At 41.7% G+C, this 17,955-nt stretch overlaps 1 protein-coding gene across 3 annotated transcripts in view; it reads right to left on the bottom strand.

Annotated features, from left to right (window-relative positions):
• LOC122564717 (lectin BRA-3-like) overlaps positions 1-16,785 on the bottom strand; it is a 122,940-nt gene extending 106,155 nt beyond the window's left edge. For all 3 annotated transcript variants that reach the window (XM_043719840.1, XM_043719839.1, XM_043719841.1), the window contains exon 1: positions 16,680-16,785. In XM_043719840.1, the coding sequence (XP_043575775.1) occupies positions 16,680-16,734 (55 nt within the window). In that variant the 5' untranslated portion in view covers positions 16,735-16,785. The remainder of the gene's footprint in view (positions 1-16,679) is intronic.
• Positions 16,786-17,955: the final 1,170 nt, after the last annotated feature.

Here is a 17,955-nt window from a genome sequence, read left to right as displayed (position 1 = left end):
GGATTGGTGACCAATTATTACCAATGACAAAATTCTTTTGCCTGTGAACATCTGTATGATTAGTTCTTCGCTAACTGAACAACTTGGGCTGGGAAATAAAAAAGAAAAGTGATCATATCTCCACCAGCTCTCTCTCTGGTCTGCAGTCAAACCCACTTTAAACCTGAAGAACACTAGTTTATCTTTCCTTGAGTAGTCGCTGTAAGCTGTGGCTTTTAATTAATAAGACAGAGCTCTTTTACAAGTAAACCTACCACTTTGTGCCTCTTGAAAATTCAGTGGAAGCATTAGCAAAAGGAAAGCCAAGAAGAAATCTTCAGCTCATGATGAAACAATTCAGTAGATATTGTGAATAAAGACTACTGAACTGCTTTCTTGGTTTTCCCTCTGCCCATGTTTTTCTCCCCCCATTTATGTCTGCCCGTCTATACACATAAAGGGAAATTTGTAAGTGAATTAGTTTTAATTAGTATAATTAAATGCTGACAGTTTAAAACTGTTTACCTGTACTTACTGTCTAATTACTTGTCGTAAATAGTTACTTTTATTAAGTACAGAAACCTGGTCCAAGTTTTCCATCAACAGGTTTCAGAAAATAGAGTTAATTAGGAAACTTTGTGCACTTATTTCTAACATTTTTTAACAACTCCAGGAATATCAGAGTTTGATCTCCAATGCACTACCAAACTTAGGTCGATGCCAAAGTTTTGGGGCTCAACTGGGCTAGGTTGTGAAACAGTGACAATTAAAATTTGGGTGTGGTAAGAGTAAAGAATATTGAGGAAAACAACAGGTTCTGCAGTGCACTTCACACATGGCCCTGGAAATTGCAAAGGATTTCCTGCAGACAGCAGTGATGCTCCTGGTAGACTCAAGGGAACATTTAAAACCCAGGTAGATTGACTTGGCAGGAATACTGGAAGTAGCATTGCTTAGTAGAGCCAACATAGAGATAGTTGAGGAACTACCACGGAACCCTTGTCTAGAAAAATGCAAAGGAGGCCAAGTATTTTAGGTAGTAAAATATTGATATCAAGTGATATTCAGCCATAGTTAAATCAGTTTTAAATGAGGAGGAAATAAAAAGTGGTGATGTTTCCCTTGGCAGAGGGTTCAAAAACCAGGGATCACAGATTCAAGCTAAGTGGCACAAGAATTAGATGCGGAGTGAGGAAAATTTTTTTCATACAAAAGTTGGTGGGTGTATGGAATTCACTGTCTGATTAGGTGGTGAATGCAGAATCCTAAACTCTTTCAAAAAGTTCTTCAACTTAAGTGCTGTAAGCTGCAGCACTAAGTAAATGGGATTAGAAAGGGCATCTGCGTCAGCTTGGAGAAGATGAGCCAAACACCCCCCTTCTGTGCTGTAACATTGCTATCGATGTATCCATAGGTGCTTGACTCTGCAACAACTATTGCAACCAGCCTGGAGCCGGAAGAGGTAGGGGAGGCCCAACATGAGTTTTTTGTTTCAGTATTCACAAGAGAGAAGGACCTTGGTGTTGAGAACACCATGGACCAGATTAATAGGCTTGAACAGATTGATATTAAGTAAGCGGATGTGCTGGAAATTCTGGGAAGCAAAGATAGATAAGGCCCCAGAGCTGGACCAGATATATCCAAGGTATATATAACAAGGAACAAGACTGCTGCGCATCTGGCGATGATCTTCATATTCTCACTCTCCAGAGGAGTAGTACCGGATGATTGGAGGGAGGCAAATGCTCTTCCTGTGCTCAAGAAAGGGAGTGGAGAAATCCCGGGGAATTAAAGACCAGTCAGTCTTATGTCTGTGGCAAGCAAGATACTGGAAAGGATTCTGAGAGATAGAATTTATAATTATTTGGAAAAACATAGTTTGATTAGAGATAGCCAGCATGGCTTTGTGAGGGGCAGGTCATGCCTCATAAGCCTTTCTGAGTTCTTTGGGGATGTAACAAGTCAAGTTATTGAATGTCAAGCATTGGATGTGGTATACATGGATTTCAGTAAGGCATTTGATAAGGTTCCCCATGATCAGCTCATTCAGAAAGTTAGGAGGTATGGGATACAGGGAAGTTTGGCTGTCGGGATACAGAATTGCCTGACCCACAGGAAGACAGCAAATGGTAATGGATAGAAAGTATTCTTCCTGGAGGTCGGTGACCAGTGGTGTCCCGCTGGGATCTGTTCATGGGCCTCTGCTCTTTGTAGCTTTTATAAATAACTTGGATGAAGAAGTTTGCTGATAACACAAAGGTCATTGGTGTCGTAGATCGTGTTGCGGGCTGTTGCAGGCTACAACAAGACATTGACAGAATGCAGAGCTGGGCTGAGAAGTGGCAGATGGAGTTCAACCTGGATAAATACCAAGTGATTCATTTTGGAAGGCCAAATTTGAATGCTGAATACATGGTTAAAAGACAAGATTCTTGGCAGTGAGGAGGAACAGCGGGATCTTAGGATCTATGTACATACATCCCTCAAAGTTGCCACTCAAGTTGATAAGGTTGTTAAGAGGGCATATGGGTTTTTGGCTTTCATTAACAGAAAGATTGAGTTTAAGAGCCGTGAGGTTTTGCTGCAGCTCTACAGAGCACTGGTTAGACCACACTTGAATAATTGTGTTCAGTCTGGTTGCCTCATTATAGGAAGGACGTAGATGCTTCAGGGAGGGTGCAAAAGAGATTTACCAGGATGCTGCCTGGTTTGGAGGACTTGTCTTATGAAGAGAGATTGAGTGAGCTCAGGCTTTTCATATTGGAGAGAAGGAAGAAAGAGAGGTGACTTGTACAAGGTAATGAGAGGCACAGATAGAGTAGATAGCCAGAGACTTTTCCCAAGGGCAGATATGGCTGACACGAGGGGTCATAATTTTTAAAGTGATTAGAGGAAGGTATAAGGGAGATGTCAGGGGCAGGTTCTTTACACAGAGAGTGGTGGATGGGTGGAATGCACTACCAACAGTGGTGGTAGAGTCAGATACATTTGGGATATTTAAGTGATTGCTGGATAAGCACATGAACAGCAGTAAACCGAGGGGGGAGTAGGTTAGGTTGATCTTAATCTAAGATAGATATTTGGCACAACATGGTGGGTCGATGAGCCTGTACTGTTCTATGTTCTATCAACAGTATGATATATGGACCGCCTCATCCACCTAAATGGTGGGTGGCATTTTATGAAATATACACGCTATTATATATGAAGCTTTGTCTAAAAGGTGCAAGATCTCCAAGTGCTTGGAGAAAGCCTAAAGTGCAACATAATTGTTCTAAGCAGCATGTCAACAACAGCCAAGAGAGGAACAACATCAAAAATGCTTCCAAAATTCCTTTTATAACATACAAGCATGTCAACAATGTTGAATACTACAACTTAGTAGTCAGACTGTACATATGGTCAGTTTGATACACCCTATGGATGATTGCAGAAAAATTAAAGCTTTCACATCTATCCAAGTGACTTACCCCTCCCCTCCAAAAGGAATAGTCAACTTGCGCCATATGCCAACACTGATACAGTTGCAAGTACAAATCTTGTTCATCTATGCATCTTACACAAGATGTACAGTTAACTGGCAAATCATGGTACATTCCACACACAAAAAGCTAACTGTTCACAATGGGTCTGACTTCCAAGCATTGGCATTATCCATTCTCAATATCAATATGGCTTCTCAGGATGGACACATGAAACATTTTACATGATAGAAGATTCTGCTGTATCAATCACTGGTCCCTTTATGCACAAATTTATGTATGCTTACATCAATTCCAACTCCATGATTCAAGACTGCAACATCATGTATATCCATGACCTGAAAAGCCTGGACCCAAGCAGGTCTGATTCTCTGAGTCAGAGGTTTACAGCCTATCGAGGTAGTACTAGTTTAAAAAAAAAACCACCAATCTATTCTAATCACATTCCTCCCTTGCCTCACTCAACAGTGTGGGATACTTTTCGTTCAGCCATGGAGATTTATCGACATTTAAGCATGCCAGACCATCCAAGACTACCCCAGACTACTCTGTTGATGCTAATTTAAGTATATCACAGTCCTTTTGAAAACAAAAATGCTAGAAATCACAGCATGTCAGGCAGCATCCATGGCTAACATTTTTGACTTGAGATGACTCTTCATCAGAGCTGACATGAAGTGTGTAGGGGCAGCAATGTAACTGCAGAAGATGCAACATCTGCCCCTTCACTTCTTCCCTGCTCACCATCCAAGGGCCTTAACAGTCTTTCCAGGTGAAGCAGCATTTCATCCATACCTCCTCCAATCTGGTTTACTGCATTTGCTGCACCCAATGTGGCCTACTCTACATTGGATAAACCAAATGCAGACTGGGTGACCAATTTAAAGAACACTCCGGTCCATGTACAAACATGGCCCAGACCTTCCTGTCACCAGTCATTTTAACACAGCATCCTGCTCACATGCCCACTCATCTGTTCTTGGCATGCTGCAATGCTCCAGCAAATCATAGCACAAATGGAGGAACAACAGCTCATCTTCAGAATAGGCACTTTCCAACTTTCAGATTGTGAACTCACTCTCATTTCTTCCCCTTCTTTTAGCTTTACTTGTGGCATTCCCTGTCACCATGTTTCCCCATCCCCAACCCTGCTTCCCACTCCAGTGGAACCATCTGTTCTTTCCAGTTTCGCAGTTAGATATATCATGGTTCTGCCATTTTCACATTCCAATCACTTAATCTGAACTATCAATATACTTTCTTCCCCAGTACACCAAACCCTCCCCAACTATTGCATAAATGCTACCCCTCCACACTTCACTTGAGCTTTGATGAAGAGTCATCTTGACTTGAAATATTATCTTGCTCGCTCTCCACAGATGCTACCTGCCCTGCTGTGATTTCCAGCATAGATTCCATCATCTGAATGAATTGGCTCCTTCATAATCCTTCTTGCTGATTTCTACACCCACATCATCTTGCTCACTAGTCAACGCCAAGTTCTAAAGTATTAATTTAGAACTCTATCTACATCCTCCGACTCCACACACAAATTATCACTGTGGTCTTTAATGTACTTACTCTTCCCTACTTATTCTTTAAAGTTGAATATACTTATCAAATAATTGGTGATTTTCCTTGATTTTGCCTGCTATTATCTTTTCACAACTTCTTTTGTTCTCCTAATTTCCTTTCTAAAAATTTCCTCTTGTCCATTTTGCACTCACTAATGTCCTTCAGGAAAAGAAATCTGCTATACTTTGATGAAGTCATCTAGACTCAAAACATTAGCTTGCTCTCTCTCGACAGATACTGCCTGGCCCGCTGTGATTTCCAGCATTTTTTTTGCCTTCAGTACAGATCCCAGCATCTGCAGTAATTTTCTCCGAAATCTGTCATATTTACCTGGTCTGCCCTTCGGGTGACACCAACAGCAATGTGACTGACTCTTAACTACCTTCAGAAATGAAGAGTGTGGTGCTGGAAAAGCACAGCCGGTCAGGCAGCATCCAAGGAGCAGAACAGTCAACATTTCAAGCATAAGCTCTTCATCAGAAATGAGGCTTTTCTAGCACCACACTCTTCCATTCTGATCTCCAGCATTTGCAGTCCTCAGTTTCTCCTATCCTCTGAAATGGCCCAGCAAAACAACTTTGTTGTATCAATCACTAAAAACTCTCAGAAGTAATGCAAGTGATGGACCATCTGGCATCAACCTAGGCATTGGAAATGAGAATGGCAGAAACAGCCCTGTTAACCCTGTAAAGTCTTTCTTTAACATTTGGACACAAATGCCAAAATTGGGCAAGCTGCCTCACAAATTTACCTGTACTTCCACAGATGTCATCTACTGTATCTGTTGCACCCGATGTGGTCTCCTCTACACGGGAGAGACAGGACGTCAACTTGCGGATCGTTTCAGAGAACATCTGAGACACCCCCACCAACCAACACCCCCTCCCCTTCCTTCAAGAACATGGGTCTATCCATTGCAAAACATAACCACCCATGCCTGGAGGAAGAACGCCTCAACTTCCTTCTTGGGACACTGCAACCACATGGGATTAATGTGGATTTCATCAGATTCCTCATTTCCCCTCCCCCCACCATATCTCAGTCCCAAGCGTCCAACTTGGTACCACCCTCTTGACCTGTCCATCGTCTTTCCCATCAATCCGCTACACCCCCCTCTCTGACCTATCACCTTCTCCCCCACCTTCATCTACCTCAGTTACGTTCCTCCCAACCCCACCCCCTCGTATTTATTTCTCAGCTCCCTGGCCCACAAGCCTCATTTCTGAGGAAGGGGCTATGCCCAAAACGTCGATTCGCCTACTCCTCGGATGCTGCCTGACCTGCTGTGCTTTTGCAGCACCATACTCTCAACATAGTTGTCTCACAGACTGGTCAAGCAACAGCCTGATATAGTCCTATTTATAGAATCATACATGACAGACAATGTTCCAGACATCACCATCACCACCTCTGGATATATCCTGTCTCAATGACAGGACAGACTCAGCTGATGGAAACAAAAAGGAAAAACATATTTGATGTCATCCTTACCAATTTGCCAGCTGCAGATGCATCTGTCCATGACAGTATCGGTAAGACTGACTATTGCAAAGTCCTTGTGGAAACAAAGTCCTGACTTTGCATTCCATCATATTATGTGGCACTGTCGCCATGCTAAATGGGGCAGACTTTGAACAGATCTAGCAACTCAAGACTAGACTCCAGGAGGTGCTGTAGGCCTTCAACAGCAGCAGAATTGTACTCCAGTACAAACTGCAACCTTAAACTCTACATATACCCCATTCAATATTACCATCAAGCCAGGGGATTAACACTGTTTAAATGGACATTGCAAGACAGCATGCCAGAAAGTGAGGTGTCAACCTGGTGAAGCTGTGAAATAGAACTACTTGCATACCAAACACCATACGAAACATGTGTCAGACAGAGCTAAGCGGTCTTAGAAGCAACTGATCAGATCTATGCTCTGCAGTCCTGCCACATGCAGGTGGATAATTAAACAACTCACTGGAGGAGAAGGCTCGACAAATATACCCATTCTCCACAACGGTAGAACCCAACACATAAGTACAAAAGATAAAACTAAAGAACTTGCAGCAATCCTCAGCCAGAAATGTAGAATGGACGATTCATCCCAGCCTCCTCCAGCATCAGAGATACCAGTCTTCAGCCAGTTTGGGTCACTCCACATGATTTTGAGAAACAGTGGAGGCACTGGATATTGCAAAAGGCTAATGGCCCTGATATATTTCCAGCAATAGTACTGAAGATTTGCGTTCAAGAACTTGCTGCTCCACTAGTCAAAATGTTCCAACACAACTACAATACTGACAGAGTGGAAAACTGCAAGGGATGTCCTGTAAATAAAAAGCTGAACAAATCCAACTCAGCCAATTACCACCCTACCTGTCTTCTCCCGATCATCAGTAAAGTGATGCAAGGTGGCATCAACAGTGTTATCGAGCAGCATATGCTTAGCAATAACCTGTTCAGTGACGCCCTGTTTGGGTTTCGCCAGGGCAACTCAACTCCTGACCTAATCACAGCCTTCGTCAAACATGGACAAATGAATTCCAGAGGTGAGAGTGACAGCCCTTGACTTCAAGGCCACTTTCAACAGAATGTGACATTAAGGACCCTGAGAGAATCTGGGTCTCAGAGCAAATTCACTACTGGTTGGAGTCATGCCTGGCATATAGGAAGATGGTTGTGGTTGTTGAAGATCAGTTATCTCAACTCCAGGACATCTCTGCAGGGGTTCCTTAGGGTAGTGTCCTAGGCCTAAACATCTTCAGCTGACTCCAATGATCTTCCCTCTGTCATTTGGTCAGAAGTGGGGATGTTCCCTGATGATTGCACAATATTCAGTACTAGTTTTGACTCCCCATATACAGAAGCAGTCCACGTCCAAATGCAACAAATGTGGACTAGATCCAAGCTTGAGCCAGGTGGCAAGTAACATTTATACCAGACAAATGTCATGGAATTACCATGTCCAATAAGTAACAATTGAACCACTGCCCCTTGCCGTTTCCATCACTGACTCCCTCACTACCTATGAACTGTGGGTTATCATTAACCAGAATCTTAGTTGGATTCACCACATAAACACAGTGGCTGCAAGAGCAAGTCAGAGGATAGGAGTACTGCAGCAACTAACTCATCTCCTGATTCCCCAAACGTTGTCCACTATCTGCAAGGCACATGACAAAAGTCTGATGGAATATTCTCCACTTGCCTGAATGGGTGCACCTCCAACAACATTCAAGAAGTTCAACACCAGCCAAACCTGCTTGATTGGCATGACATTTGCAAGCATTCACTTCCTCCACTACCGATGCTCACAGCAGCAGTATGTACTATCTACAACATGCACGGCATAAATTCACCAAAAATCCTTACATAGTACTTCCAAACACCCTTCCATCTAGAAGAACAAGGGCAGTAGATACATGGGAACACCACCACCTGTTCCCTTCCAAGCCACTCACCATCCTGACTTGGAAAGAAATTCTTCACTGTCGCTGGGTGCAGCAGATGGACTGCAGCTATTCAAGAAGACAGCTCACTACCACCTTGTCAAGGACAAGTGGGGACAGGCAATCATTGCTGGCCAGCCAGTGAATGCCATGTTTGAGTGAATTAGCAAAATACAAAAATCCCAGCCACAGTTTTAAGTAATAAAAGTCCAAAATTACCCCACAGTTACAAAAACTTGATTACAGACTGGAAGATTTCAGTTATAAAAAAAAGGCTGGAACTTCTTTCCATGGAGTGTAAGAGGAGTGACCTTATAGAAGTTCATAAAATCATGCAAGGCATAGTTAAGGTGAATATCCCTAGGGTAGAGGAGTTCAAAATTAGAGGGCATTAATTTAAGATCAGGAGAAAGATTCAAAAAGAATCTGAGAGGCAACATTTCCACACACAAAATGGCTTGTATATGAAATGAACTGCCAAAGGAAGTGGTAGATGTAGGGACAGTTACATCATTTAAAGGACATTTGGGAGATACATGAATAGGAAAGGTGCAGAGGAAAATGGGCCCAAAGACAGGCAAGTGGGACTAGTTTAGTTTGGGAAACTTGGTTGGCATGGATGAGTTGTACCAAATAGTCTGTTTCTGTGCTAAATGACAATGAATAAAAACAAACTTCCTCCGGAGCTTCTGCTGTTTTAAGCCATCAATATCGACCATAGGCTTCCCTTTTTTTCTTCTTCCAATTCTGTATATTCTTTAGTTTACAGGGTTCCTTGGATTTGTTGGTCCCACTCTTTATCTTTACTGTAACATGTTGGCCCTGTACCCTCCTTATTTCCTCTTGAATGAGTTCTACTATTATGACAGATTTACCTGAAATTAGCTACTCCTAGATCATTCTGGCTGCAACATTGCTATCCTACAAAAGAATCAACTCTCTTCAGGCAAATCCTTGCACTTTTCCATAACAATTTTGAATCAAATGGAATTACGATCACTGTCTGCAATGTGTCCCCCAATTATACTTTAACCGCATACGAGCTTAAAAAGCTATGCTGCGTGCATTTTAAGAATTCTGGTCCCTATAAATCTTTCACAATATGACTAACCCAGTTAATGTTGGGAAATTGAAATTCCCCCACTATTACTATGCTGTAAATTTTAATTTTCCTTGATATGTGCCTAGATATCTGCTCTTCTATTCCGCTTGGATTATTAAAGAGACTTGTGGTACACTCCCAGCAATGTGATTGCTATTTTTTAAGTTCAACCTATATGGTTTCATTTGAGAAGCCTTCTAAGATGTCCTTTCTCCTTACTGTTCTAATTGATTTCTTGATCAATACTGATACTCACCCTTTCTTTTACCTCCTCCCTTCTATTGAAGACCCTATATCCCAGATTACAGTGCAGCTTATCCTGTCCCTCTCTCAATCACGTCTCAATGGCAGAAATGACATCATGCCTCCATGTGTTAATTTGTGCCCTCAACTCATCTGCCTTGTTCACCAGACTCTTTGCATTGAAATAAATTCCACTCAACCATGCGAAACTCCCTTGTAACTTAACTGGTCTATAATGTCTATGCCTTCTTCACTTGCTGTCTCTTCTAATTTTGGTCATTCATCTCCTGCTGCTGAATATACTCTCTGGATCTCATCATGCCCCTCCCCCACCTCCCAAGGTGCGTGGATCCCAGGTTTTAAGAAAGCATTTTTCTTAACTTGGTAAACAGAAAGGATGTTGCGAAGGAATAACAAAAGTGACTCATTAAGGTGCCTCGGTCTCTTCAACGTTTTATCCCTGTACATTCTGAATTTTGTAATCAAAAAATCCCCTTAAGATTGCATGTTTGGCAGGATTATGGAACAGTATGTTCCATGTAAACTGGTCACGTCGAGGTGTAAACCAGAAAGGCCACAGAGATAAACCTACTTTGTTTAGATCTAAAGTCCTTACAACATTCAGGCAAATGACTCCAACATAGAAAGTAAACTTGCATTTTAAGATTTTGAAACGTAAAGGCTCTGTTCATACCTTTTTGGTAGCATTTCATTGTTCATAACAATCACAAGCCATTGGAAATGGTCAAAGACCTCTCAAGTGCAATGCCCACTAATGAACACGTAAGGGTACAATTTAGAAGAACAAATGATTATTTTTGATACACTTAGCTGACTTTCACCTCCTGCTAAGTTTAGAGCAAAGGTATACTTACAGAACTACAGGTGGATATTGTTGAATCCGAGTTAAAAGATTATTTCCACATTGATATAATTCATTTTGGTCATAGCCAAACAAAGCAAATTCAGCAAACAACATTCTCATGTTCAGCAGCAACATATCAAGATCAAGGTTTGTGTAAAGATTTGTAGCTTGGGCGCCAGTTGCCATAGTTTTGGGTATGTTGCCAAGCTGGGAGGTTGATTTCCGAACACTCTGATTCATGACAGCCCACAAAATAACAGACATGCTCAGAAAACAATTCAGCAGAACAAAAGATCGAATGCCCATCATGTGCAAGACAAACATAGTTTACAAAATTCCATGCAAAGACTGCACGAAATACTGTATAGGACAAACAGGCAGACAACTAGCCATCCACAACCATGATCACCAACTCGCCACTAAAAGCTATGACAGCTGTCCCTAGTAGCCATACACACAGATGACAAGGACAACAAATTTGACTGTGACAACACTACGATAATAGGATAATTCAAACAGAGGTCAGGCAGAGAATTTCTAGGAGATAAGGCACTCATCCATCAATAAACATTGACCTAGACCCAATATACCAACCACTGTAATGAACAACCAAAACCAGCATGTGGAAGCAGCAGGAACAAAACTAAATAAATTCCAGAAGATACAGCACAATAGGGCTTCCAAGGAGGCTCCAAAGTACTGAAGAAGTCACCTATGTAGGGGACAAAATGTCTGTAAATCAACTTCCCAATTTGGTAAGCATACTCACAACTATGGATATCAATATCATCATCAGCTGAAGGTATTCAATTGGTCTCTCAGCTAGCATATTCTCTGGTTATCAGTGATGAATTTGGACTCTCTAGGAACAAGATTTTCATAAGCAAATAAATTATTAGTCTACAAGTTATACATTGACATTGCTTGACCATATACACATTGATCACATGGGCACAGAGGAAAAGCAAGAGACTATCAATTGGCCAGGCATTAAACAAGGACATTGATCAACTGATCAGATTGTGAGAAAGATTTCAACTCCATCAACCTCAACAACTGAGAGAACCTCTCATTCCACGTGAAATTCTTTGAGTCTTGCTGCAAAATCACAACTGATAATTTCCATTCCAATGAAACAAGGCAACAGCCTGACATTGTCATATTCATGGAAACATGCCTCACAGACAACGTCACAGACACCACTATCACCATCCCTGATATATCCTGTCACACTGACAGGACCGACCTGCCACAGGTGGTGCCGAGTATGCACAATCAGGGGGGAGTTGCCCTGGGAATCCTCAACATTGAATCCGGACTCCACGAGGTCTCGTGCTTCAGGTTAAACATGGGCAAGGAAACTCCTGTTGATTATCAAGTACCATCATCTCTCAGCTGATGAATTGGTACTCCTTAGTATAGAACAACACTTACAGGAAACACTGAGAATGGCAATGGCACAAAATGTACTCTGGGTGGGGCGGGGAATCTCAAGGTCCACCACCAAGAGTGGCTTGGCAGCAGTACTACTGATCAAATTGACCGAATCCTAACAAACATAGCTGTTGCATAGGGTCTGTGGTAAGTGGTGAGTGAATCAGCATGAGCCAAAAACATACTTGACATCATCCTTACCAATCTGCCAGCCACAGATGCATCTGCCCATGATAGTATCAATCAAAGCAACAAACAGACAGTCCTTAGGGGGACGAAATCCTGCCTTCACACTAAGAATAACCTCCATCATGTTGTGTGTCTCTATCACCACACTAAATGGGACAGACTTCAAACAAATCCGGCAACTTAAGACTGGGCATCCATGAGGTGATGAGGGCTCTCAACAGCTGCAGAATTGCATTCCAGCTCAACCTGTAACCTCATTGTCCTGCATATCCTGCACTCAACCATTATCATCAAGATAGGGGATCAACTCTGGCTCAATGAAGAGTGCAGGAGGCTATGCCAGGAGCAGCATGAGGCATATCTGAAGATGAGGTGTCAACCTGTCGAAAATTGCCCAGGTCTATCCTGAAAATAAAAAAAAGGACAAATCGAACTCGACTAATTACTGCCCCATCAGGCTACTCTCGATCAACAGTAAACTGATGAAAGGTTACATCAATTGAGCTATCAGGCAGCACCTGCTCAGCAATAACCAGCTCAGTGATGCCCAGTTTGGGTTCGGTCAGGGCCACTCAGCTCCTGACCTCATTCCAGCTTTGATTCATACATGGACAAAGAGCTGAATCCCAGGAGGTGAGGTGAGAGTGACAGCCCTTGACATCAAGGCTGCACTCTACCGAACCTTAGCAAAACTGGAATCAATAGCTATCAGGGACCAAACTCTCCAGTGGTTGGAATCATACCTGACAAAAAGGAAGATGGACGTGGTTGTAGGAGGTCAGTCATCTCAGCTCTAGGACATCTCTGCAGGCATTCCTCATGGTAGTGTCCTAGGCCTAACCATCCTCAGCTTTTTCATCATGAATATTTGATGAGCACGCATAGCCCTATGGGTTGTGATTCATCCTCAATACCAAGTAGAAAGTGCAGTGTCAGGTAAAGTTAGAAAATCGAGTGCACATGATGAGAGTGTGAACTCTTCAGTGCACATGATATATTTGATGTGAGGTGGGCATGCTAACATGATATGACTATACTCTGTAGTAACCTGTGATGAAACTCAAAAGGATGCCCGTCTCTCACTTCTCTTTCACATGTGCCTACTGACACTATCTCCTGGGAATGTGGCCAAGATGTTTCAACCACTTTTTGTCTTGTCATTGATACTAAGCACACATGGGGAGATTTATGCAGCACATATCTAGCAGCTAAGCGTTTTGCTGGACCTGGATCTCCAAGGCAGCCACATTTTCCTTGGAAGCAGCTAAGCAGGTCAGAGCCAACACTGTAGACAGATGATGGACTCTTTCATGTTTCATTTTGATATAGACAGGACTATAAACATCCTTGCCTATTGTTCCCTTAATGTTAACACTATGGTTCAGCATATCAATTATCCTCAAATACAGAGGCACATCTTCTGCATGGGTCCAGTAGGTGCCTGGTATCCTATTGTTCTCTGAATGACAAAGATCCTCTTCCAATGGCTGTAGACATGTGTCAGATTACATTTCTAAATCTACTCCATAGTGGCGGAACACTGTGTTGGTAGAGGGTGAAGATGAATGCCTTGCTGATGCAGTATCTAAGATGCCATTGGCTTCATCCTGAGAGATGCTTGTGTTGGTTAACATCTGAGCCTCTTCTGTTGACTATTTATAGAGAGAAATACCCAGTGAAGGAGCACAAAATGTATGTAAAGCAACGCTTAAGATTGGCTGCACTTCTGTGAGAGTATGTGCTTCAGTGGCTTCTCCTGTTTTCTTCTCTTTCCATTAACATACAGACAATCCTAGTCCTCAACAACCAGCTGGACCATCTTTTCTCAGAGGCATAGATCAGGCTGGCCTCTGTTAGTCTGGGTCTTTTCTTTCCTGTTGTGTGTCAGAGAGGGTATGGTGAGTGTGAACCCTTCAGTGTACATGATGCATTTGACATGAGGTGGGCATGCTAATATGATATGGATATACTTTGACAGTAATACCTCGTGATGAATCTGAGATTGCAGAGAAGATAGCAGCACTTACTGTTTCAGAGGGCAGGAGAATTAAAGTCCATTTCCTACCTGGGATCTTGCATCATTGATGACTACTCTAAGTGCCGATCTCCCATGCAACCTGAGTCCAAGCTACCAGGCTCTGATGGAAAAGCTTTCTTCATTCTTCATAAGGGAAGTGGACCTTCCTTCTGTCCCGTTGGCCTGTAGTAGGTGTTCTCGTGAGGGATGGCTAAAGCACAGATGCTTTCTGAACATTAATAGACATCTCCTTGACTGTGGGGTTAGAAATGATGACCATTTTCTGTTCTGGATTTCCTGGCTTGGAGTGGGTGAAGAGGTGGCACAGTTGACTCTTTAATATGGTGCCAGAACACTTGATCCTAAAAGGTGCCAGCAATCATGAAAACCATCACCCACCATCCATGTGATTCGTCATTTAACTTGTCATGTAACCCACTTGCATATAAAATGATGTGAAGAGTGGATGATTTCTCCAGAAACTTGTCATGTGCCATGGCAATGTGATTCTATCTATAATGCCCACCACCATACTTCAATTCCAAAGTCGAAAATGCAAGCCTTTTCCTTGGATCCCATGGGCTTTACTTAAATGACCAGTCCGTCACATCAAATGCACAACCCTAATGGACTGTGTGTGCTATTTTCCTCCAAATATTAAATCTATTCAAATAATTAATAAATCTGTGGTAAACCACGTCTTTCCAAATGAAGACTTATCCTGATGATCAGATATTTTTTCCAATAATTTTCCCATCAGCAACTAACTGGCCTTTAAATAATAAATATCTTTAAATACATTTAAACATTATTTTCACCCTTTTTAATCAATGCTGCAGTATCAGCTGTCCTCCCATTCTCGAACACATCTATGGTCAGGGACAACTTGAAGATCTTTGACCCTTCCTATTTGTGCACTTGTTTCCTAACAACTGAGAATACACTGAAACTGAGCCTGAAGATTTATCATGTTTAAAGATGTAAAACTCTCTTACTATATTAAATTCCTCTAATATTTCACCTTCTTTTATCCTGGTTGCAATGTGTATCACTCCCATCTTTTGACAAAAAATATCCAAAAATATCCATTAAGAATCATGCTAATACTCTCTGCTTCCACAAAGGGGTTATAATGCTGGTTGGTAATTGGTCCTACCATCTATAGTTATCCTCTTGTTCTGTACGTGATTATAAAGAAATCTGTGTGTTCGCCTTGATTTCATGTAGCAATATTTTTTCATATGTTTCTTTGCTTTCCTAACTTTCTGTATAATTTCAACCCCTTATTTGCACTTTCTTATAGATTTTCTCAGTATCAGCTTCACTAGCTTCCTAATCTTTCTTCATCCTTTTCTTTTAGGTCCTTGGCATACTTGGCCTCTGGACTTGTTAGTCACACTCTTTCTCTTCAAGGTAACACATCCGAATCCAGACAATATCTCCCTTGAAAGCTCCTTCATTAATTTGGCACTGTTTAACCTTCAAAGATATGTTTCCAGTCTGCTTTAGCTAAATCTCACCTCAACTTCGTACAACAACCTTTTACCTAACTGAGAACTTTTATTTCTAGTGTTTGTCTTTTCCTTTAACTGCCCTAACTCTAAAGGAATTATGATTGACACCTAATCTACTGCCTTAAACATTCACTTACTCTGCCAATGCAGTACAGTAGCAGCATGTGCCATATACAAGATGCCATATCACTATTCCTTCAACAACACCTTCCAACCCTATGTACTCCATCATCTAAAATGATGCGCACAAACACTACAACTTGGAAGTTCCCTCTCCAAGCTACTCACTATCCTGACTTTGACTGTTGATGGGTTGAAATTCTGGAATTTCTCTCCAACAGTTCTATGGATAATTCTGCACCACAAACTGCAGTAGCTTGAGAAGGCAGCTCCAATACTCAAGCAGCAATTGGTGATGGGCAACAAATGTTGGTCTAGCCAATTGCAGCACATCCTATGAAAGAGTAATTAATTTAATACCTTTCTCATTAAATCTCAAAAAATGGCTATTGGGCAATATGTTGTGCAGCAAGGTTTTGTTCTGCATAAGAATCTGACAGTTAAAAACCTATTTTGTTCTCACTGCAATAACTTCAGATCATTCTATGACACCCATTTTGTAGTGAACTGACAAAGTCCTGAGTAATGCTCACTGGACCCGAAAATTTAACTCTGATTTCTCTCCACAGATGGTGCCAGATCTGCTGAGCTTTTCCAGCATTTTATTGTTTCTGACATCGACAGTTCTTTCGGTTTTTATTTAAGAAGTTTCATCTTCACTGTAATCGAATACTATAATAGTGACTTTGAAAGTTGCGAGCCCATTAACAACTATTTACCTGCACAGTCTAACGTTATTGTCATTAGCGCGAGAATCAACATCAGTCCCGCCATTTCCAACGGTCGAAGGACAAGAGCTCTACCTCGTTCCCGCGTGCAGCTTCCTTCCTTGTTTGCGGCAGCCTGATTGACCCACTCCTGGCTCGCGCCCGTTATACAACCACGTGATGAAACCCAAGGCGCTCGAGCTAAAATGGCTCGGCTGCCATTTTAACAATTGAAAGATGAGAGCGCGTGTGTTGTCATCGAGCAAAATAAGTGTCTCTTCTGTTCGCATTCAATTCTAAGTGAATCTATACATATCATATTAATCGCTATGGCTTCATCAACCCACTCGTGTTGCATTATTTTATTGATAAGACAACAAACAGGAGGAAGAAACAGTCCATCTCAAATCAAAACAGTAAAATGAAACTGCTACTCTAAGTCCATTTTCAGGTATGCAAGAGCAGTTTTGCTAAATTTTCCTGATTTTCCACTTGGCCCTCATGGACTTGTGCTCTACCTCTCATGGTAGATAGCTCTGCAAAATCACAAAATGAGTGATGATTTATACTCACTAGCCAACTAAGTTTCATGATACACAAACAGGGGCAAATCCTACTTGACTGAGAGGTTTTCATTCAAATTCGAAAAATAAATAATGATCGCCCAAACTTACCGGAAAAGAAATTTTTGATTTAGAGTAGGATTAACACCAGTTTAATTTTCCCCCATGAATTTAAATGATTATGCGATATTAAAAGTTGAAGAGTATTCTAAGGTAGCATGAACTGCGTAGTTGCAGGGAATATTTCTCTTGACAGAAAATGAAATGTTTCAGGGGATCAGAACTGTTAAATCGTTACCTATTTTTCAAATTTGAAATCAATCAAATAGATTAGATTACCTATTGTGAAAAACGAAGCTCACTCACTTCAATAATTTCAGTCTGAGACAAGATCTGAATCAGTAGTGTGGGATATAGGTGAATTGATGTTATTTCTGCAAGTATACGGGTAGAATTACTGGGTAATGAGATACAACCTTTCACCCCTCCCGATGATCCTAAAGTAGTAAAAATTATAGAGGTAAAGGATTTGAAACAGACCATCGAGATAGAGACTGGGTACGGGGATGCACATGCCTGGGTTGAATGGGTAAAGTATACTGTAAAAAGTCTGAACAAAAGCAATTGCTATGCATGTGCCTCCGGTAGGCCAGTGGCCCAGGTGGTTCCCTCTCCGCTCGGGTGGAAGCGAGACAGGAAGGGCATGAAATGTATGATAGCCCTGT

Source organism: Chiloscyllium plagiosum, chromosome 30 (genome assembly GCF_004010195.1).
Source record: "Chiloscyllium plagiosum isolate BGI_BamShark_2017 chromosome 30, ASM401019v2, whole genome shotgun sequence".
NCBI classification, from domain to species: Eukaryota; Metazoa; Chordata; class Chondrichthyes; order Orectolobiformes; family Hemiscylliidae; genus Chiloscyllium; species Chiloscyllium plagiosum.
This window is presented reverse-complemented; position numbering and strand designations above follow the sequence as displayed.